Source organism: Plectropomus leopardus, chromosome 11 (genome assembly GCF_026936395.1).
Source record: "Plectropomus leopardus strain MGB_pleo_1.0 chromosome 11, ASM2693639v1, whole genome shotgun sequence".
Classification (NCBI taxonomy): domain Eukaryota; kingdom Metazoa; phylum Chordata; class Actinopteri; order Perciformes; family Serranidae; genus Plectropomus; species Plectropomus leopardus.
In genome coordinates this window covers 18,355,172-18,377,122 of record NC_142186.1, presented here as the reverse complement: position 1 = coordinate 18,377,122, position 21,951 = coordinate 18,355,172, and the positions used below count along the sequence as shown (strand labels likewise).

General features: G+C 41.1%; 2 protein-coding genes across 3 annotated transcripts; both read right to left on the bottom strand.

Annotated features, from left to right (window-relative positions):
- Nucleotides 1–86: 86 nt before the first annotated feature.
- On the bottom strand, nucleotides 87–12,534 carry colq (collagen-like tail subunit (single strand of homotrimer) of asymmetric acetylcholinesterase). Of its 2 annotated transcripts, none has more exons than XM_042489158.2 (17): nucleotides 11,956–12,534; nucleotides 11,236–11,345; nucleotides 10,825–10,932; nucleotides 9,978–10,022; nucleotides 9,782–9,808; nucleotides 8,878–8,949; nucleotides 8,510–8,572; nucleotides 8,391–8,417; nucleotides 8,231–8,275; nucleotides 8,105–8,140; nucleotides 7,938–8,018; nucleotides 6,966–7,062; nucleotides 6,304–6,434; nucleotides 5,775–5,894; nucleotides 5,134–5,275; nucleotides 4,921–5,023; nucleotides 87–4,119 (listed from the first exon to the last, which is right to left on the bottom strand). In XM_042489158.2, the coding sequence occupies exons 1-17, from the start codon at nucleotides 12,050–12,052 to the stop codon at nucleotides 4,050–4,052; spliced, it is 1,374 nt and encodes a 457-aa protein (XP_042345092.1). In that variant the 5' UTR covers nucleotides 12,053–12,534; the 3' UTR covers nucleotides 87–4,049. The 2 variants fall into 2 exon arrangements, with proteins under 2 accessions (XP_042345092.1, XP_087940286.1); XM_088084160.1 differs by having other exon boundaries at nucleotides 5,134–5,260.
- Nucleotides 12,535–13,529: 995 nt separating this feature from the next.
- On the bottom strand, nucleotides 13,530–21,803 carry hacl1 (2-hydroxyacyl-CoA lyase 1). The gene is made up of 17 exons (XM_042490089.2): nucleotides 21,562–21,803; nucleotides 21,190–21,294; nucleotides 21,035–21,075; nucleotides 20,409–20,489; nucleotides 20,249–20,321; nucleotides 20,096–20,173; nucleotides 19,879–19,973; nucleotides 19,685–19,797; nucleotides 19,437–19,572; nucleotides 18,972–19,077; nucleotides 18,683–18,766; nucleotides 16,631–16,732; nucleotides 16,237–16,391; nucleotides 15,562–15,720; nucleotides 15,357–15,464; nucleotides 15,069–15,255; nucleotides 13,530–13,789 (listed from the first exon to the last, which is right to left on the bottom strand). Exons 1-17 carry the CDS (start codon nucleotides 21,610–21,612, stop codon nucleotides 13,757–13,759), a joined length of 1,707 nt encoding a protein of 568 aa, XP_042346023.1. The 5' UTR covers nucleotides 21,613–21,803; the 3' UTR covers nucleotides 13,530–13,756.
- Nucleotides 21,804–21,951: the final 148 nt, after the last annotated feature.

Sequence of the window (21,951 nt, the reverse complement as noted above, 5' to 3'; positions counted from 1 at the left end):
GTGTTATATTTATGTTATTTATTAGACAATTTTCTGTCGAGCGTGGCAATTTTACTGATGGTACCGAACACAAATCTGCGACCTTTTGCGTGTTGACAAATCAATGCATAAGGAGTAGACAGTAAATCTGCACAGGTGTTGTGTTTTGTCTGCACAATAGTGGTGCTGAACTCAGATAACACCTTTGCATACCTTGTCGTGATTGTTTGCATGTGCAGCAGTAGTGTGCCCTCTGCCAGGACCACATGCCAGCCATTCTTGCTTATAGGTCAGAGATTTTCACTTGGCTTGGGCCAACGGCTGCCGGCTTCCTGTTCCCGTGTCCTCCTTTGCATCACCCCTTCTGCCGCAGCTGTAATTCTACACTGCCCGGCGTTCACTAAAATAACCCTTTTGTTGGAAAAAGTGTTTGATTTCAACTTAATACCTGTGAGGGCTCAAAATACACCCTGCTTGAGACACGTGTAAAATCATGGCCAGTGTCTTTGAGATCAGGGAAATCAATCAAAAAAACAAAACAATCAACCACTATTAATTCTTTAATTAATTTGTAGCTAAGAGAACTGTGCAAGGTTCCCAAATGCCAAAAATAGTACACTTCTCTTTGGGGGATTCTTCTGAGAGCACAGTGGATCTTTTCGTTACAGAGCAACAGAATGAGGTTGGTCTCTGCATCTCTAGCGACACTTAGTGCTGCACTGAGACATCTGTGGTACAAATCTGATTGGGCTGGTCAGGGGGAATGCACATGATGGGATGAATATGCCAAGGTAAGCTTTTACTCAGGCATCTCAGCAGACAAATTGTCCTGATGTGATTTAGAGAAGAAATACGGCATGCTAATAGAGTTAAATGGCTGTGTCCAGGCTCGAACATCTCTGCTGCAACACTGGCCGGCTGCCCGCGCCCAACTTTTATCACTGTGCCTCATCTCCAGGCACAGACTCAGCTCTGCGAGGGGCTTTGTCGAGACAGGATGAAAAGCTGGAAAAAACCCATTGCCATGTCTGAGAAAAGAGTTCACTGTGTGGTCTGTTAACTATTTAGTCTAACGCAGCACTTTTCAAGGAGCTGCTGACAGCATCTTTTCCCACTTGATAGATATCTGCTTTTTTTTTCGAGTGCTCTGAAAGAACATCAATAGCATCTCTATCACTGTCTGTCTGCTTTTTTCACTGCTCCCAATCGCTGTCACCAATTGCTCAGAACACACAGGCAGCAAAGCTACAGACAAATCCCTGACTGAAATTTAAAGATGCATGTGTGTAAGACAGAGCAGAGAGCTTAGAATTATTTAAAGTCCTGTTTTATTTTCAGTTCTTTTTTTAAATTATTCACAACTACAGTATAAATCATACAATAATGAAAACAAAATTACCTTTCACTATTTTAGTCACATTGCATACTATATTTAGCAAAATCTTACAGTACGTTACCACATGCATGTTACGTTTTAGCACTGTTGTACATACACAGTACAGGACACAACACAGCAGCACAGACAGGACATTCAACATATACTAAACAACATTTTAAATGCAACACTTTTGTTTTTGCTGCCATTTTTCACAGGTTTAATCGGAAGATCTAACACTCAAAGATATATTTTCCTCAAATTTTGGTTGGAAATTTGAGAAAAATGGATGTTAGTGAGCATTTCTTTTCCAAGATAATCCATCCACCTGACAAGTGTTACAAATCAAAATGCTAATTAAAAGGATCATTACTACACAGGTGTGCCTTGGCGGTCAAAACAAAATGCCACTTTAAAATGTTTGATCACACGACACACAGATGTTTCCTGTGAACCGAATGTTCATTTCTTGACCATAAGCTGTCTCCAGTGTCATTTATGTTAAATTGGCAGTACATCCAACCAACCAACTGAAGACCACATGTAGTCATACCAGCTCACGACCTCTGCATGCTGTGTCTTGCACAACTGAAGAATTTCTGCACAAACTGTCAAAAACCGTCAGGGAAATTTATCAGCATGCTCATCATCCTCACTAGGCCGGATTGCAGTTTGTCATCGAGGTTGGGTGGATGTGCTGCCAAATTCAGGGAACCAACACTGGAGATGTCATACAGTTGTGAAATGAACAATAAGTTCAACAGCAACAGCTTTGGTGGACATTCCTGCCATCAGCAAAGCCAAAGACATGCTCCTTAAAAACTTGCAACACCAGTAAGTATTGGTGTGTGATCGTCAAACTGCACATTTCAGAGAGACCTTTGATTGTGACCTACAAGGTACACCTGTGTACTAATGATGCTGTTTAATCAGCATCTTGATATGCCACACCCGTCAGGTGGATGGATTATCTTAGAAGTACTCATTAATACATATTTTAACAAATCTTGACCAAAATTTGAGAGATATACCTGTGAAAAATAGAAGCAAAAACAAAAGTGTTGCATTTAAATTTTTATTCAGTGTAGTTTCCAGAGGGTATTTCAGCTTTGTGCATGGCACAGCTCATCTCTATCATACGGGGTGTCACACATACAGTACTTAGCTACACTCTGGGCAGAGCAAGACTTCTTAAGACACCTGCTATGCTGATGAATGCAATGAATTTACAAAATAAAGTGGAAGCATTTCACACTCGTTAGCACGGTATATCACAAGCATGCGGAGACAATATAATAACAGTCAGTATCTTTCAATTGCTTTTTACAGAAGAAACACTTCATAAACACCTGACTACATCTAAGTATGACTGAGAACAAGTCTCCCTTGGCACTGCGACTCATACAGTAGCTTATGGAAAATGTCAGCTTATACCGGCAAAGTTCGCCATCGGCACCCAACACACAGTAGACTACATCTACACTGTTAAGTTTACTGTTGAGTTTCTCTGTTGCTGTATATGCTGTAAGACAGAAAGACTGGATAAAGAGGTATTAGAGTAAATACAGTAATGACCACAGAACAGACTGGAATTGAAATTCGTCCCTCCCTTTAGCAGCTACAGACGACCCCAGGTTTTCCTGTGCAGTGAGAACATTAAGAACAGTTTTAAGCCTTCGTACACGGTAGATTTCATTTGTCACTGAAGCACAGGGAAGATTGTACCTTGACAATTGCGCATTGTCGATATGTTAAAGCTTTTTAGTTATCTGTGTGCTTCAGCGTACAGTCACTGCCATTTCATTTACAAAGAGAGTAGCAAGGGGGATGCCTGTGAACGGTGCTGTGTGGAGCTACATGACCTGTTGGTTCCTGAGAAGTTTTTTGGATTTATGAAACTTTGCCCTGACTGAATGTCCCTGTCAAGCACCACCACAAGTTAATGAAGCCAAGTCGGCCTCCTGATATAACAGTCTCACTGACATTTTACAAGTGCATAATTCTCGCACCTTTATCTCCATCCATATTGATCTTGCTATATGCCTGTTTTTTAACTGAAGATCTTGATGTGATATTGAGAGCCTTGTTGTGGCATTAACAAGTAAAGTGATGGGTTACATGCTTGTATAGTGACGGCTGCTGTCATGGTCTCAGTAGTCCCAGCCTCATGCAAATGCTGTGAGCTGTCATTGATGCTGCAGCAGAATACCTGAGGCCATGGCCTTGGATGTCCTACTGCCTCTCTTTCTCAACAGTAACTGGGTCAAGATTAATACGCCTCTGGCCCCAATTCTGCTCTCCTGCAACATCTCCCACTGGCACTTAATTAAGTCTCTGCATGGCTGTCACAACTGTTGCATCCAGAGGCTGATTCATGGTGAGAGGGGCCAGTCTTAAGTCCTGCTTGTTAAGACTGAGTGCAGTTGTCCTGTGCATTTCCTATGTGTGGGTGAAGGCTTTTCACCTCCACTATAACTCCGGGGAGCTACGTGGCATCTCAGCAGCAATACAGAGGAGTTATATATATATATATATGTGTATATACTGTATATACGTTTTGTTTTTTTCTTTCATCATAGAATCATTGGCTGCCTCTACCTTCAGAGTTTCTTGCTTCGAGCATTATTGTTCTTTTTTGCATGAAAATATTCCAAATAACACACAGAGGATCCCACTGCACTGTCCAGCTTCCTCCTCAAGTGAAGTACTTGCAGTTTGTGGAGTCAATCACACAATAGGGTGTGCACTTGAGGTGACCATATGACCTGTGAATAACAGGAGAAACAACTTTTAAAGGTCCAGTGTGTAGGATTTAGAGGGATATAGTGGCACAAATGGAATATAATACAATAAGTATGTTTAAGTATGTAATCACTGGAAAATAAGAATTGTTGTGTTTTTGGTGCTTTTGTCACTTAGTATGAGTTGTTTATATTTCCATAGGGAGTGGGTCCTTGTCCACTACAAATGTTGCACTGAAAATTTTCTACAGTAGCCCATAAACAAACAGCCAACTACTGGCTATAGACAGTGTCATTCACTTTTTTTTTTTTTTTACATTGGCCACAGTAGTAAGCAGTAGCTCTGCCACAAGCTGCATTAGAAAAATGCTGATTTATTTTTACGTGAAACTGATATATTCAGTCTTTTTACCAATTTATATTACCACATCTGTTTGTTTTAGAGACGAAGACTTGACTTCTGCAAGACTGACAAAGACTTCTGCAGATAATTAAGCTCCCAGTAAAAACCTCCAGACCATCTTGATCTGAGCACACATTAGCGGGTGCTGGGCTAGCAGACAGTCTCCAATAACCCAAACAGCATCTGAGAAACACTGGAGGAGACCTCTATGCATAATTTGTCTCCTGGTTAAAAACTCCTCAACAATGAACACTGAGGGAAATTCTAACCAGGAGAAGTTTCAGCTGGCTGCGATCTGTAATCATCACCATTAGATGCCACTAAATTTCCTAAATCTTACTCACTTCTCCTTTAACATGTCATCACAACAACTCTCATACATCAAATACTGATGTCAACATATAATTGTATTCTGAGCTTACCCTGGAAGATATGAATTACACGTCTGGTAACCGAAGTCCTTTCCATCACACTCCTCAGCCCCCTCATAGCGGTATCCATCCCCACAGTAGGCATGTTTACACTCTGTAGTAAGATGAGACAGCAGTGGTGGAGGGTCCATGCTGAATGTGCATAGCAACTAAGGTACAACTAAGGAGCTATTATAGAACAACAAACATGGACTTGTGACTTACTGACGCAGCCGTCAGTGACGACTCTGTTCCTGTCATCACACTCTTCCCCGTTGGAAATCTGCACTATCCCATCACCGCAGTAACCTTCATCATCAGGTGCGTTTTCCATGGACTGGAACGGCGTCAGCTGGAATGGAAAAGTCTTTTAAAGAGTTTAAAAAGTTAAACCAAAGGAAAAAGAAAAGTTACGATGTATGAAACAAGATTGTTACACCAAAATCTGCGACCAACATGAGAATTTCTGTTGTATTTCTAGCTGTTAGCCAAAAATTGTGGCCTTTAATATTCAGATACTAAAGACAAATTGTGACACTTCACCTGACGATATTTGGTCAACACCTTTTCATATAATTCATATTCTAGCACCACAAAATCTGACAAATTCCACAAAACACAACTATCAAAATGTGTGAACATATGTAAATACACTGTTAACACCATATGTGTTAACAGCATCAAAATAAATGCAGTTACATATGATAAAACAATAAATAAATAAAACAGAAATGATGACCCTTAAGATTGTGTGACCTCTCATAATTAAGTATGTGAACAAGCATAATAAAATTTAAGGCAAAATCTGTTAGGTGACATATTTTGGTGTAACAAAGACAATCTGATTTTCCTGCACACAATGATACCTGGATTGGCAGCCAGCCATCAATGTCTTTGAAATAGAGAGATCTCTGGTCTTTGCGGAATGCAAGAGCGTTATCTGTGTGAAGGCGCTCCAGTTCTTCCTCGTTGCTCACGACGAATATCTGAATGAAAGGCAAAGTGAAGATATTTACTGTCATCTTTTCAATATTTAGTTCATTTTGAATTATATGGTTGGCGTCCTGCTGGAATGCAATTTTGAGATATTGAGCATCAAAATTTAATATCTCTGCTCAGCAATATCCATTTCCCCAGAAGGCATACTTTTATCTCTCAAAACTTTTTTATCTTTAAATAATTTACTCAGAAGTATTGAAACCAAATAACCCCCAGGTTTCTAAAAAAAAAACACAAATCAAAGTAACATCTATAGTAGCTGCATAAAATAGTAAATTTTAAATACAAACCTTTTATGTATTTTGATTTTCTTTAAATGTGTGTGTTGAATGCTTCAATACATCATGAAATACTGTACATAACTGTTTGCATTCAAGAAGACTATTAATTCCTCACCGCTGGCACTTTGGGATAGTTTCCTCTCGAAGGATAATCATCAAATGGAGAATTACTGAGAGAACCACAGCTACACTTTCCAGGAGGCCCTGGTAGACCACGTGCACCCTTTGCTCCAACCATGTAGAGTCCTAAACATAGACAGGGAGAAGAAAATATGATATAAAAAGAAACAAAGCACAAAAAGAGTGAGTAGCTCAAGTAGTGTGAGTGTTGCTGAGAGTACAGTCTACAGAAACTGATATAAATACTGTAAGTCATGAAATGTGGTATCTCCGATTCATCTATCAAGAAGGAAACTCAATCAACTTGATACATTCAGAAACCTGATCAAGATAACAATTCTCACTTTAATTATCTGGTGACATAACATTTGTAAAACTGCAGGGAGGCTCGCCATCTGTAAATCAATTTTAGCCACATGATGTCATGACGACAGCGTCTTGTTTCACCTTGGGAGATACAGTTTCTCTGGTGCTAAATAAGACTACCGGTGTTACCTCTAACATGGGTCTTAAGTGTGCTTCCTTTTGCTGACGGGGCCATTTGCTGCTTTTTACACCTGCTTTTCACACATTCTCAGAGGAAGTGCAGAGCCACACACACAAATAAACCCCAACAATCACTTGTTGGAGATATCTGGAAAAGGTTAAAGTTCTCACCTGTGGCAGGTGAACCAGGAGGACCAGGGTGACCTGGAGTTCCCTGTGGGCCTGCAGGTCCCATTGGGCCAACACTGCCTGTGTCTCCTTTTACTCCCTGAAATGCAATCAAAACAACACACAGTGTAATTAGATTTTAAAAATGTCTTTATATAATGTTGCAGAGATCATTTTTTTAAATACAAATGCTCAGTCCTGAGTTTGCAATAGAACATTTTAAGCATTGGACATAAATTACATTCTGGAGAGAAAACTTGCTCAGTATCTCTTTTGTCTCTCCTTTCTTCGCATTCAAGTTTGTCTGCATGTTTGACAGATTTTTTGTACAATGCATGCTTGTAAAAAATTAAGTGCTCAAAATATCTCATTGCACACTGTAATATCCACTGACTTTCTTCTGTTATTTTTCTGGAGGAGAGCTGTCTCTCTCGCTGCATTGTAGGTCCACCACAGCCCTCCTGAGTGCCTGCATCAGCCACGCCTGAACTTTATTTGATCTGCTGTTGAATTTGTTACTGGTGAAATGCCTCTTGATAGTCACCACCTTGATGCAGCTCTGTTTAACCTTTATCTTTGCTGACTGGTTGTTAGGAGTGCCTTGCTCAGTTCGTCATGATGACTTAAAAGAGGGGTCTTTAATCTTTTTCAGGCCAAGGACAACTTGGCTGAAACGGAGGCGGAGCAGTGATACACCACCACATTTATCGTAGAAAATTTGAGTTGCATATTAAACTGGACCTACAACAGGGAATAGGGCGGTCTTAAGTTCACATATGAACATACTCATTTATGGTGCATATGATACTAAGATATTTTAATAACAGTTATGTTGTGTTAGTGTCTCTTGCTTGGAAAGTTATAAAACAATGTATTGTGGTTCACAAGAATGTAAATACACTTGAAATAGCAGTTTCATCTAACTGGCCAAAATGTTTCAATAGAACATAAGTGTTAGCCAAACACTCTTGTCACCTGCTTGCCTCTCTTCCCTGGTCGGCCAGTGGGTCCTCTGTTTCCAGAGATCCCAGGTTCTCCTTTTGGACCCATTTCACCCTGCACGACAAATAATATCAACTTAATTTGTAATTCTGCGAAACAACAACTGAAAAACTCCTTATTATTTAGAATGGGTGTCTCACTTTCTGTCCAAGCATTCCTGGGAAACCCATTGCACCCTGGGGAGAGAAAACAGTGATAGATGACACACTGCATGTATGCACTATAGTGCTGCTACATTCATAACAACGCTGATAAACTCTGCCCACCTTGTCGCCTTTGACTCCGTTCTCACCGCGATCACCTCGAGAACCCTGATGGAGCAGATTACTGCGTGTTACATCACATTTTTTAATCAAGATGAAACAGAGAAGATGTTATCAATGTTGCGTTTTCTCCTGAATTATAATTTCTATAACAGTCACATACCTTTTCCCCTTTATACCCAGGTAAACCCTACAATTGAAGAAAAAACACATCCAAGATGAAATGAAGTAGTGTGAACGTGACATCATGCCGGGTCACTGCAGTTCACATGTATCTCATACCCTTGGCCCAATTTGTCCTCTGGCTCCTGGCAATCCCATCAGCCCCGCATCACCTTTCTCCCCCTGACACACAGGAAAACATTAGGAATAAGACAAATGTGAATCAGCTTCATATATCTAGACACACCTCCTAAAATATTACCCAAAGCCCAAAGAAGAAGTGATCGGTGAAAACTTAAAATTGAAGGTTTTTTTGTACTATTTCAATCAAGCATTCATATAGCAAAGATTGTTATGTAACAGCGTATTTCATGTGCAAATGGGACTGAACACAAATCAGTCATCTACCCGACCTTGTACTGGCACTTACTGCTCTCATCTCATGTCATATATTACTTCATCTACATTATGAGGTCTGACTTACTCACTTTGGGCCCACTTGGTCCAGGCCATCCAGCTGGTCCCTGCTTCCCAGGAAGTCCGGGAGGACCTGTCCGACCCTAACAGGAGACATCAATTTTAACACAGACGTAGAGATACTTTATAAAAGTCTAATAAAAACAGTTGCTGCCACAGCTGAAGGAGCAGTTATCCAATTATAAAATCACAACCTCTTATGTCTGTTTGCTTTGCAGGAGAAATCTAAGTGCAGTGTTTGCTACATAAGCTGACAGTCTGCTTGCTACAGTATTTATCAGACGCTGCTGCACATGTAGGGGAGAATGACTTTAACGAGCCCTGTCACTTTGCTCTCTTTAATTAAATGATGGGCTGTATATAGAACCGGAGCCCGTGCTTGTGGGAAATAAAATGATTTATGACCTGGCTGAAGCACTAAGCTAAATTGCACTGCAGTGCTTCAAAGCTGCTCAGTCAGGCCACAAGCAAGCGAGGCTCTCCCTGTGGGCCACTTTCGCTGCTCGTCTACAGCGACGAATCATTTAAGGAGGTCACTTCTCTTCCGCCTGCCCTAATCAAACACTGTTGTCCTGAGCTTTAAATAAAGCTGTGTGAGCTCCTGTTGTAATAGAAAGGGAGGGCCACTTGACAGGGAGGCAGGATGCTGGATGCTGGATGTCTTTGAGGGGTCAATAGTGAGGAGACCATCCCACTGCCATCAAAACAGACTGTCTCAGCAGCTCTGCATCCCTTGCATCCTGTCAGTGTGTCTGTCTCCTGTCAAGGTTGTATTCGCTCACAATTCCTTGATGTACACAACCAGGCACTGGCAGCGCTCTGAGTTACAGCTAGTGAGCAGGCAGAGGCTCTGTATCTCATATTTGAGTAAATCCACTTAGTGGAGAATATGGAGTGATTAATGGAGACTCTCACCTTTTGCCCAGGTCTTCCGATTTCTCCCTGGCAACAGGATACAGAGGAGGAGACAAGGACAGCGGTTATTTAGTACACTTCATGCATCATGCATCTTTCAGTCATGCGCAACAGGTCAGTCAAACATTGAATAATGCTCATGAACTGTATAATGAGCTACATAACTGACACGAGCATGGGGAAGTTAACTGCTTACTTTTTCTCCTTTCGGCCCTGCTATCCCTGGTAATCCAGGTGGACCCTGATAAACATAAAAACAATAAATATATGTCACATGCTCATAAATCTCAGAGATACTAATCTAAATTAGTTTTATAGTCCACAACCTCCCACCACAAAGTCATGTCTGCTTCTGGGAGCCCACAGCTGCAGTTTCAATTAGTTAAAGGCTGAGTGGCCACTATTGATTTAAAAAGTGCCTTGTGGGTCTCTTTTGAGAAACTGAAACGCTGCTGCAGTCCAGCTGGTGCTGCAACAGCCTGAGATGGGCAAAGCTTTAACAATCATTCAGTGAATCTGCTTTTTGCTCATGAAATGCTGGACTAACAGCACTTATTGAACCAAAACGTCTTCATATCTTTCATCACTAGACTACACAAACACATGGACACATGCTTGGGATGGTAATCCCTGGAATTTACGCGACCCAGTCTGCCTTTCCAGGCTCACAGCTCTTCGGACAGTTTCTGAGAATGATGTGTGGGGCACTGGCAGCCAGTGGAAAAAGGCTATTTGTGTCTGAGCTAAATGTAGAGCGTTAATGGGCTGCTGTGTTGCAGGGGCCAGAGAAATCCCCATCTCCTGCTTTGCAGGAACTCTCAAGTTGAAGAGGATTTTGGGGTAATATGATGTTGGAGTACTAATTCCTAACACCTTGAAGCACCAGAGACAGTCTGTGCCTCACCCACTCTGACAGTGAATTCTACATAAGTCAAATTGTGGGAGGTGTGTTAGAACGGTGTGATGAAGCTAATGCCAGATCTACAGTATATAATTAATGCTGTGATAACAATGATGTGTCAGAAGAGTCTGAATCCTCCTACCTGAGGTCCAGGGAGACCAGCAGGTCCACGGGGGCCTTGAATGCAGGTAGAACTTTTTTCCCCATTGCCCGATTCTGACTCACCATCATCATATGAATTGTCTTCGTTCTGTAAAATAAAAATAAAATTCTGCGTTTATTTTACAGCTTTTACAAATGCTTAGAAGAGATTTAGCAGAATTACACTTTTAAAAATGTTCATGTTGATAAAGTTTTTTTTTTTAGAGAAGTTTGTCTCTGAAACAGCCCAAAGTAAAAGATATGTTACAACATTTTTGTTCCACCATCTGAGTGTTTTAACGGTATCATTCATGGGTTGAAAGACTGTAAGCATGGGGTGGTGTGAGTATCACCCAAGGACATATCAACAGTCAGATATTCCACAATAGAAAGTCACATGACTTTGACTCACATGAGCGTGGCGGCGCCAAAGTGAAGGGGGTGGAGGAAACAGTGGGGGTGGAGGCGGACTCAGTAAACAGCATGGGCTGAATCTCCTTTGCTGCTCCTGGGATCTGAGAGCTGTGCAAGGTTTGCATGCAGAGGCGCACACACAATGATGCCAGCAGTCAAAATTGGAAGAAGAGGGTGAGAGGAGGTCATGTTTATGTTGTATGAACTTATGCAACAACTGAATGTGAAAGCTCGTCATCAGAATAAGAGGACTAATGCTTAACTCATGACACATGGGCATGCAATTTAGGTACATATGATTTTGCAAATATCCCACACATACAGTAAAAAGTAGGCAAGTCAAAGAGGTTAGATTATGCAGGAGCAGCACGAGCGACAGGGAAACAGGTGCAAACTATCAAATCATGACACCCATCCAGCAGAGTTCCTAGAGCTGGACACAGATATGAAGTGCCTGTGCTTCTCACTGAAGCACTGGAGCTGCTCTCGCTATTTATAGAGGCATTTCCAGTCTACCTCATGAGCAACAAGAAAATAAAAACAAGTGTATTTGGCAAAAATAATGAGCTCAAAATGAAATCTAGACTTTTAGTATACTTGCTGTTAACAGCCAAACTCTCTCACCACCTGTGCATAAATAGTACTGTATGTACAGTACAGCACGCACACGCACGCACGCACACACACAAACACACATATAGACTCACAATATTCTTACCCGCTGGGAATGAAATAAAGCTGTCCAGAATAGAGGATTGAGCCAGGCCATAGCAAAACCACAGTGGCAGATACAGTCCAAGTGTTAGAAGAGTCATGCTGCTCCAGATAGTTGCCTGACTTTATTTCTGAGCCACAGCAGCCCCTAACACGCTGCCTTTCTCTCTCTCTCTCTCTCTCCCTCTCTCCTCACTGTCCTCACCCTCCTCTGCTCCCCTCCCTCTCTGCTCGCTCTGCTCTGTCTCCTTTACGCCCTCACAAGAAGGTACGCTGACCAATGCCCATTAAATCTTTCCTCTGCATCAGTGTGCGCTAAAATTACAGGAGACAGCCCGCCAGCTGCCTCGAGTGCCAATATTAGATCTCTACTACTGCAGGGGGTGCCTTTTGTTGTCTCCACTCCTCTCACAGGGAGACTTATCATGACTAACCCACACTGTGCTTTACTGCAAATAGGATTGTGCAGGAAGGTGTCTTTTGAGACAACTTTCAAAGTCTGTCTGCTTGTTTGTATTTATTAGTGTGTCTTTTTGTATGCAGTCCACTGTCCAGCCCCCCCCCCCAGTGCATTGTGGTGTCCATTTAGTCCAGACCAGATTGGTTTTATTGCCCAGTCTGGTCCACAAAATTAAGCATCTGCATTTCCAAGAAGGCTCTTTAGGGGATATGGGAGCTATAAAAAACAGGAAGTAGAAGCAACATTAATTAACATTTTAACTGTGGTAATATGCAAATTATAGGGTTTCCCAAATTAAGATTTATTGTTACATATCAAATTTGAATATTTTTTTATACAGATTTTTGACTATATTAGTACAGCTGCACTAGTTGTGTTTTCTCTTATATATAATGTTTATTAGTCATAGTCTGCTGTTCTCTGCTTTTAACCAAGAACAGAAAGTCATCATCGCCATGCCTTGTTATATTTATCTTTAATTAAAGTTTTTAATTTTATGCCCTCAATGTTATTTTTTTCCTGTGGTATCATAAACCAATATTTTTCATGATAATGTATCAAAGTTAGAAACACTAGAAAGTCTTAAATTTTGCATAAACTACTCATGCACAAGTAGACCACATGTATTATTCAAGTCTGCAGGCAATTGTGAGAAAGGATGCAACTTCATATAAACTAAACCGTAAACATTGTGCACTCAAAAATATGTAGACATTGCATAAGACTGTCACAGTGTTAGAAATGCTTTATCCACATTCTTTAAGATGATGAGGTGTAAAATATGCAAATTTGACAAATCTGGATTGACGGACTGTTTTTCAGCACTGAGCTGAACACAAAATTACATTTTTACTTTCTCTGCATTTTAATGGTTTAAAGAAAAGTCCTCTAAGATGTTTCACATTGAGTACAATATATGTATTTAAACAAAAAAGTGAATTCCTTAATAAAGACAATAAAATCAAATGTAACAATTGGAATTGATTGTGTTGACTAGGGGGTAAAACCATGGCGTAGTGAATTACTGTGAGTTATATGTTACTAACATTACCGATTAGATTTATAATATTAGGAAAAAAAACATGATTTGATATAAAGGAATAACGACAAAAATAATGTTCAGTGTATGTGTAAAATGTTTTATTTTTGTATTAATTCTTTTTTAAATTTTTAATACTACTGTGAAGTAAGAATTGATAATACAAATCAGTTATTTCATGGAAACAATCACAAAAAAACAAAAGCAGCTTTATATTTTCCCCATTTGAATTTCCTGAGGAAAACGGTCACTGCGGTTCTGACTATGTTCTTGACGGAGGAGGAGGGGGCAGATCCTTCTTTCAGTCTATAAGTTGGAGCGTGTGAGCCAAGGAAACTCCTGCAAATGCAGACAACACAGTTTTATATTAGACCTGAGTTTTGACAGACAAAAGAAATAGTTCATCTTTATCCATTGTCTTGAGATTGAACTTTAAACCTGTGTGGATGACAGTCAGGAGGCAAACGCCTCTAATAAGAGGACACGTCTTTCTGGTGGTCACAGAGAGCTCAGCACCATGGATACAGTCCTCAATACAACCTTCAAACATGTCGGCAAGGGGTTGCGTGGATACATTCAACATAAACACAGAGGGCCGTGCTTTCTAATTATGGGGACCCTAAAATAGAAAGGTCAGGTTGGTGTGAGGTGGAGGGATTGTGCGCGGAATACAACAGTTCTGCGATGCACCTGGAGTGTGTGGATTACTGTTGAGTAAGGCACGCAGCCCTACAAGGATGAGACGAGAGCCAAGTAAACACCAAGCTGTTTGTTGCTCTACACTGCTCATGAACCGAGATGCTGCTGCTTTTAATCGCGCCTGACTTTGCTGCTGTGGCTGTCAATGTCATTCGAGTCATTGTCCATCTCCTCTCTGTTCTACATCCTGGGTGGCACCAGGTGAAAATGAACCAGGGGCAGCCTTTGGTCATATATATCATCATGTGTCAGAAGGGCTCACTGTCATCACATCATGTCTGCAAGGGCTGAGAGGATAGAGCGTATTAAGAGATGAGACTTAAGATCTCAATTGTTGTGACCATTGCCAAGTTCTTGACCTTCTAACCTGCACTCTGGCAGTCTGCAAAAAGTGTGCATAAGTTGAAGATTTGGGCAGCTTTAGACCTTGTGCACGCCCATAAGGTCGGGCAATCTGCAAATGCACAGCAGTTTGGGCATTTGGATTTAGCCTTTTACATTTATTGTGAAGCTATAGGTGTTTAATTCTGTCCTAATGATGGACAGGAAACCCCTTAACATTTATTTGACGGCAGTTCTGGGCCTGCTTATGAATGAGGACCTAATTAATCGTTTCACCTTTGCCAGATGGAGTCCCGGCTCCCTGCCATGGGGCATTGTAAATGTTGGAGAAAAAGCAACCCACACCCCTTTAAAGCAGCAGAAAAGCAGCATCGATTAGATCCTCAACCACCAGGGGGCGTTTCATTTTCACAGGATTGATATTGAGGATCTCCTGCCTGTCATAACAGTCTAAGCAGCCACTCAAAAGAGCAATTAACCAAACTCCAGGGGAGTCTTTCATTTTAATCAGCACTTCTCAGGACTAATGACTAATGGGAAGACCCTGCTACATGTATTCCTGACAGGTGGCAGTTACCTGCTGTTTTCTGTCTGAGGAGGGGTCGATGAGCACATTTAGGAGGCTTGGTCTCTCCCAGTCGTTCAGACTAAGCTGCAAAGCACTGCGCAGCTCCTCCACCGTTCTCACCAGGAACCCTCGACCTCCAAATGCTGTCATGACCTCATCATAGCGTGCCTCAGGTAGCAGGGTGACAGGAGGGGCTCTGACAGTCAACATGATTTTGAGAGATATGTTTCATTACATCACAGCATGTAACATGTATAGTGAATGTTTCAATCATTTGCCCAATTATGTGTGACTCACATAGATGTAAGATCTCCCATTTTTGACATTTCTTTCCACATCTCAGTATCCACTCCACTGTAAATGCCATTATTATTGACGACGATGATGACCACAGGTAGATTATACCTGTTACAAGTAACACAGAGAAAAGTGCAATTAAATAGCAGTTGGGGTGGTGGTATGTACTGTATATGTTATACAGAAAGTGAGTCAATCAACCCACCTGCACATGGTTTCAACCTCCATGCCAGAAAAACCAAAGGCACTGTCTCCTTCCACACAGACTATCCTTTGGTTTCCATTCTTGCTCCTTTCCACAGCAGCTGCTGCTATAGCAAAGCCAAGGCCGACTCCCATTGTTCCAAATGTCCCAGCATCCAGCCTAAACATCAGCAGGATTAGCTAACAACAGTCTACTTAAATGAACACAGATCGGAAAGCTTACTTTAGTCAAAAGCGGATCTTTACAACATGTTTTAATGTCAAATGCATATTTGCTGAGCTCTTTGAATGAAGTGCTCAATCTCTTTAGCAGCATGGTTTACAAAAGTTCACATTTTCTAATGGGTGGATTACTATTTTTGCAGCAGATGACACAACTGCCTGATATTATATTACTTAATGTCAACAAAGATAATTTTGCAGTTCAAACCTCAGCTTGATTGCACCTCAGGCTCTGAGATCCTCTATGTCTAAAAGACACAAATTCTTGCATCCTTTGAAAATTTAGATGGAAAGGATTCTGACAAAATTACTATTAGCAAAAAAGAACACCTAATATAATGCCCTTTTACTCTAGCCAAATTCAGGAGAACATTTGTATGTATAAACACTGAACTGGGAAAAATGCAAAACACAACAGAGAAACGTGTCTTTAAGGTTGATAAGACTGCCTTGCCTGTGTCGAGGTAAGTAGTTGTTCAACATGGTGCGTCCTATGTCCATAGTGTTTGCACCCTCGCTGACAATGATACAGTCATGTGGCAGCAGCTGGGAAACATGATGAAATACTGTGTAGTAGTTCATGGGCATCGTTGACTGAAAAGCGAGCGCCTGTGGATAGAAATGAGCAAAAATCTAAAAAAAAATGAGGAACTGTTTGAGTAACCACCTACACAAAATGATAGGGCCCCTTCCTAAAAGCTTTAGGTAGCTTACTCAGGGTGTCCCTAACGTCGCTTATATTTTTTGCACTGTATTCTGCACCATTGTGTTACTTTACATGACGTGAACAAAAAATGAAATAAATGAAAAATATTTCATGGGCTTTTTAAAAGTGACTCTGAACCCACCTTTGATATTTTTGCATTAGCAGCTATTTTGTCCTTGAGTGTGCTCCACCACTCTGTATCAGAGGGATATTTCCAGCCAATTTTATGGACACCCTCAAGGAGCTAAAAAACAAACAAACAAACAACAAATCACCTTCCACAAACACACAAGAGCTGTTATCTAAGCAACCTGTAGGCTATAATGTAAGATTAGGCATATAAAAGGCCTTCCATGAGTGTTGTATTGATATACAGTACAACATCACGGGGACTTATAACTCCATGTATCACTCCGCTTTCCAGCTGTTTTAAATCTTTAATTAGCCCGGAAGCAAAAACAGTTGGGGGGAACTTCCACTTTTTTCGGGGCTCATGCGTGTGTTGGAGTTTGGGTTAAGGAAATTAAAAGGGCAGCAGTTGCTGTTGGAGCTGTCACACCGTCTTCCGTCCCGTTTATTGTTTCATTAGTTATCCAGTTAGGCGAACCCTGGACGCTCGGTTACACTGGTGGCAGCAGTGTTCTTCAACAAGCGGCTGTGAGGGCGTTTCTGTGGACGTGTGGAGCCGTTACCTGCGCGGTTGTTTTTAGCTTAGCTGCCCCAGTATAGCTAGGTGGCTAACTCCCGCGGGGTGCTTCAAGACCGTGAACAACTACGCTACGAACAAGTGGCGCGAGATGTTTGACAGACGCTGACTAGGACTCAACCTGTCCTCTCCCTTCACTGGCGACAGGACCCAGAGTTTCTTCAGATGGGTGAGGCAGCTGGAGGCGGCGGAGACTGCAGCTATGAGCCGGTAAGGATTCTTCCTGACACACAATATACAATAGTCTGCTACAGTTTACAGTCTTATTTCACTGGAAACACGCAGATAATTGTACATGATACTTAACAACTACCCTGCGCATAACTTGTAGACCTAACGAACACAAGGCTAGTTTGTAGGGAAAAGTTTTGTGTTGCTAAGCAATAGTTATCACATCCAGCGGATGCGGAACTATTTGTGTCGGCGGAGGGACTCGGGTTGTTTCGGGCGTGGTTTTGTAGCAGTGAACGCGACGGAGAGCTCCGTGACCGTCTCAGCCCTGCTCAGCTCGTGCTCTGATCGCGGCGCACGCTCATGAGTTTCTCCTTATGGAGGGAAAGTTAGGTTATAATAGTACAAGTAATTCAGGTTACAAATTTTTATTTTCATTATCCAGTCATGCCGACCGTAGAATGTGCTAGTAGGTGTTTCATATCAAGTGCCATGAATACATTGGATGAAAAATGAGCTAACATTATCAAGAAGCTAACTTTACACTGACAAGTTTCCTTTGGAAACAAACGCTTGGTAGCTTTTCCGTTAAATTGGTTAACCCTAACGTTATACTATAAAACTCCAACGTAAGTTTGTAACCAATTTTAAGTGAATCTCACCTCATCAATACATGTCCAATTTACAAATGAGTGTATGACAGTTTAGAGTGATTCTGGCCTGTTAGCATGGTAACAGTACCTTATAGAGCACCCTCTACAGCGAAGGTACTTTTGCAAACAATATTATAAGGCTATTGAATAATGACCTTTTTTATTTTAAATACTTTCTTTCCTCATAACTTGTACATTTGATCTCAGACCTGTATACATGAAAACTGATTGTCTGTTGTGTTTGGGCTGAGCATGATGCCAGACACAACTCCGAATACACAGACCCCTCCATCGTGCCAGCAGCAAATTTAAGTGTTTCTTTGTAAATAGATAGATCATAAAATAGATAGATCATAAAAATTACAAAATCATCTCTGTTTGAAGTTACAGTTGGGCATGAGGTTCCCTGCAAGTTTAATTATGGGGTTGAGACAAATATAAGCTTAATAAACAACTTTTTAGGTTACGGATTTGCTAGCTTAACTGACAAGGGACGAAAGGCTCTCAAGCTGATGAGAACGTGCATCAGGCGCACACCACTCTTGGTTGTGATGATACAACAGCACTCCCTCTTGTGTGATATTGCTTAAATATATATGGATTTATTTTATTTTATTTATTTTTTTTAAAAAGAGAGTTTGAGTGCTGACTGAAGTAGAGTTACCTGAGTGACGATAGCGTTTATGTCTCCCAGGAGAGCAACAGCAGGTTTCACATTGTTCCCCATCTCCTCAGCACAAAGGTCAACCTGCATATAGAGAGCAGTTGTGTTTTGTTATTATTCCATAAGATTTCTAGCAACAGTTAAAAAATGGAGCAGGAGATATGTCCCATGAAACACACATACTGCACCGACACAACAGTATTTAAGTATTTACAGTAATGCTTACATTAGTTTTACACAACATTAATTATTCACAAATCAAAGACACTTTGCTTATTCATTGACATACCTGAATAATCTTGACGTTGGGGTCAAATCTAGGTGGCAGACCAAAATGCAGGATCCAATTTAACCTGGCTCCTAGCAGAAGCACAACATCCGTCTGGAGAAGAGCTCTGCATAATAGAAAAAATGGAGTAACATTAGGTTCAGTCAAAAACTTGAAGAAACAAAACAAAAAGAAGCAGAGAATAGCCTATTTACAAATGTTTAGTAAAAAATATATATATCAAAAGAACTTTAAATTTTTTTTAAAGAATTTTAAATTCAAGCCCTTTCAATGACCCCTGTCCATTTATGTCTATTTTCAAAAACCTTCAAGGTCTTGATACTTCCCCCTCAAATTCAGAAACTTTTAAGAATTTCAAGGACCTGTGTGAACCCCAAGGATTATAATAATGGCACTGACTAAATGAACTGGACTTTAGATTTTTTTTTAATAGCTGTACATGTTTATAGTGGTAGGGAGGCTGACCTTGAGCGGGCAGCAGCCACACAGTTTGTGTGATCATCAGGTAGAACCCCTTTCCCCATGGGGGTGGGCAGAAATGGCAGACCACTCATTTCCACAAACTCCCTCAGAGCAGTTTCTGCTCGACCATAAGCTGCTCCTGTTGGGCACAACAATCCTCACATCATTGTGACATATGTAATGAACAACTCTGATTCACCTGTGATAGAGGAAATGTAGAGTTTCTAGCTTATTCAGCGTAATAGAGTTACCTTTGCCAATGATGACAAGCGGCCTTTTAGCTGCTTTCAAGACAGAGATGGCTTCAGTGATTGCACCATGGGGAGCCAAACTCACTGGTGGAGCTGCACAGCAGGGCACAACTCTGCAGGAGAAGCATACTTATATAAAAGTCAACACACCTCGAATAAGTGACACTGTGCAGAGAAAAAAAAAGACAGCAAACCTGACTTTGCTCCTGTCCACTTTGGCATTGACCATGTCCCCAGCAATGTCCACATAACAAGCACCCGAACGCCCATACATGCTTGTGCGAACTGCCTATGAAAACAAACACAAATAAACTTGATTCCATCCAACTATGTAAAATATCTTATTAATCTGCTGTGATAAAGGACACAATACAAGATCAGACAGTGTAACAATAAGCTGGGATATGTCACCTTCTCTATCACTGAAGGGATGGCTTCCAGGCTGCTGGGTCTGGCAGAGAACTTGCTGTAAAGGCGACATGCTTCCACCTATCAGCAAATGAAAAATAGTGTCAATTTAATGAAGCATTAGTGAGCAAAAATCCACATGAAGGTTTGCATTACTTGGGGAAACTCCTGAAAGGCTCCAGCTGTTTCCTGGTTTCGATCCGAGGAGCCTCCAATAACAACCACCGGCCTGTACAGAGGCAACATACACATTATAAATGATGTGACCTGGGCCCACAGGAGTCATGTTAAGCTGCCAGCTGCATAAAAATCATACCAGCAGTTCATGTTAGCATTGGCCATTCCACCCAAAGCATGAATGAGTCCAGGACCAGACACCACCAGGCAGGCACCTGGTCTGCATACAGACAACCACAGGAGACAGCAACACATGTAACAGGGGTTGACTGATATTGTTTTTTCTGGGCTGATACTGATACTGATTATCAGTAGTTAATGAGACCTATAACCAATATTTGGAAGCAATATGCATTTAAAATAAAAATGAAAATGTTTCTGTCTATATAAAGAATTTTGAATATAACAAACTCCCACACAAAACTTTGTTTAAATGCCTTCAGCAAATCTTTAATCAAAACTGAAACTTTCAACATCATATAGCCTGCAGCAAGTTTTTTATAAAGTGAAAATTAAAATCAAAATGAATAATTTAAAGCTCCCTGAGGTTTTACAAAGTAAAAGTTCCTCCCATGCTGACACTTTCTTTGCATTTTTTTAATTAATTAATTTTATCTGCGATCATTAAATTAAAACGCAGATACAGATAGTCTGCAAAATGCCAAATATTATTGGCCCCAATAATCTGCCAGGCCACCCCTAACTTGTAAGATACAAACTGACAAACCAGCTACAATTATTCTGTCCAGTTATTAAAAGTCTTACCTCCCAGTGAGGTATCCAATGGCAGATGCTGCATAACATGCCTGTTGTGTGACATAGTTTCGTTTATATCAAAATACCACTGTGTAGTTAAGGATTGTAAGTGCAGGTTAACGGCCGTGTAGCAGGGTGTAGCAGGATAATAATACGTGTTTTACCGCTTGTTCGTTGCGCATTCCCACATACTTGATCCCTGCAGCCTGAGCAGCCATGGCCACTTCTATGACAGGAACACCAACTATCCCAAACATGTACTCCACTTTCTGCAGGGGAAGAATATGCTTCTTGATACAGCAGTTTACGCGTTTTAATAAGAAGTGCGATTGCACATAGCAATTAACTGTATTTTTGTGTATTCAAAGTTTCAACTTAACTTTGAACTTTGACACACTTTTAGCATGACACGCAAGCGTGGTTAGATTGTAGCAGTTCAGCACAGACAATGAGTTAACTTACAGGATCGAGTCGGAATTTATTAACTTAATAACTTAATAAATCTTCGCAGTATTTGTGTTTGTAAACGGTCTTACCTGAGCCTTTAGCGACTCTGCAATCAGCTGAGCTCCTGTCACTTCGTCCATGGCTGTCCGCTGGCTGTTAGCCACAAACTGTTACACTGTTGTGTACCCACAGAGGCTCAAGTAAGGCCACGCTGTCATAAACTGTTCCAGCTACCAGCTACGTAAATAAATTACTAATTCTTGCTTGTTGTAACCATGGATCTGGGTTATAACCCTCTATCTGCCTGTAAACGGCTCTGAACCCGCCCCGAATCAATCGCTTCCGGGTTGCAAGCCAATCACGGGAGTCTATATGAACGCGTGACCTCACACGACACGTCTTTCAGGTAGAGCTGAAAAATCAAATACAATGCATAGACAACTGTACTTCACACGTACTGTTTACAAGGGATTTCCAGT

Excerpts from the sequence above, each read along its gene's own strand:
- colq (XM_042489158.2), bottom strand. The coding sequence starts at position 12,052 with ATGACTCTTCTAACACTTGGACTGTATCTGCCACTGTGGTTTTGCTAT. Across the intron at positions 9,809-9,977 it reads CAGGGCCGAAAGGAGAAAAA|GGAGAAATCGGAAGACCTGG; the intron begins GTAAGCAGTTAA and ends TCCTGTTGCCAG. Across the intron at positions 8,418-8,509 it reads GAGGACAAATTGGGCCAAGG|GGTTTACCTGGGTATAAAGG; the intron begins GTATGAGATACA and ends CTTCAATTGTAG.
- hacl1 (XM_042490089.2), bottom strand. The coding sequence starts at position 21,612 with ATGGACGAAGTGACAGGAGCTCAGCTGATTGCAGAGTCGCTAAAGGCT. Across the intron at positions 16,733-18,682 it reads TAAACGCTATCGTCACTCAG|CTCCTTGAGGGTGTCCATAA; the intron begins GTAACTCTACTT and ends TTTGTTTTTTAG. Across the intron at positions 15,256-15,356 it reads ATGGGAGATCTTACATCTAT|AGCCCCTCCTGTCACCCTGC; the intron begins GTGAGTCACACA and ends GTTGACTGTCAG.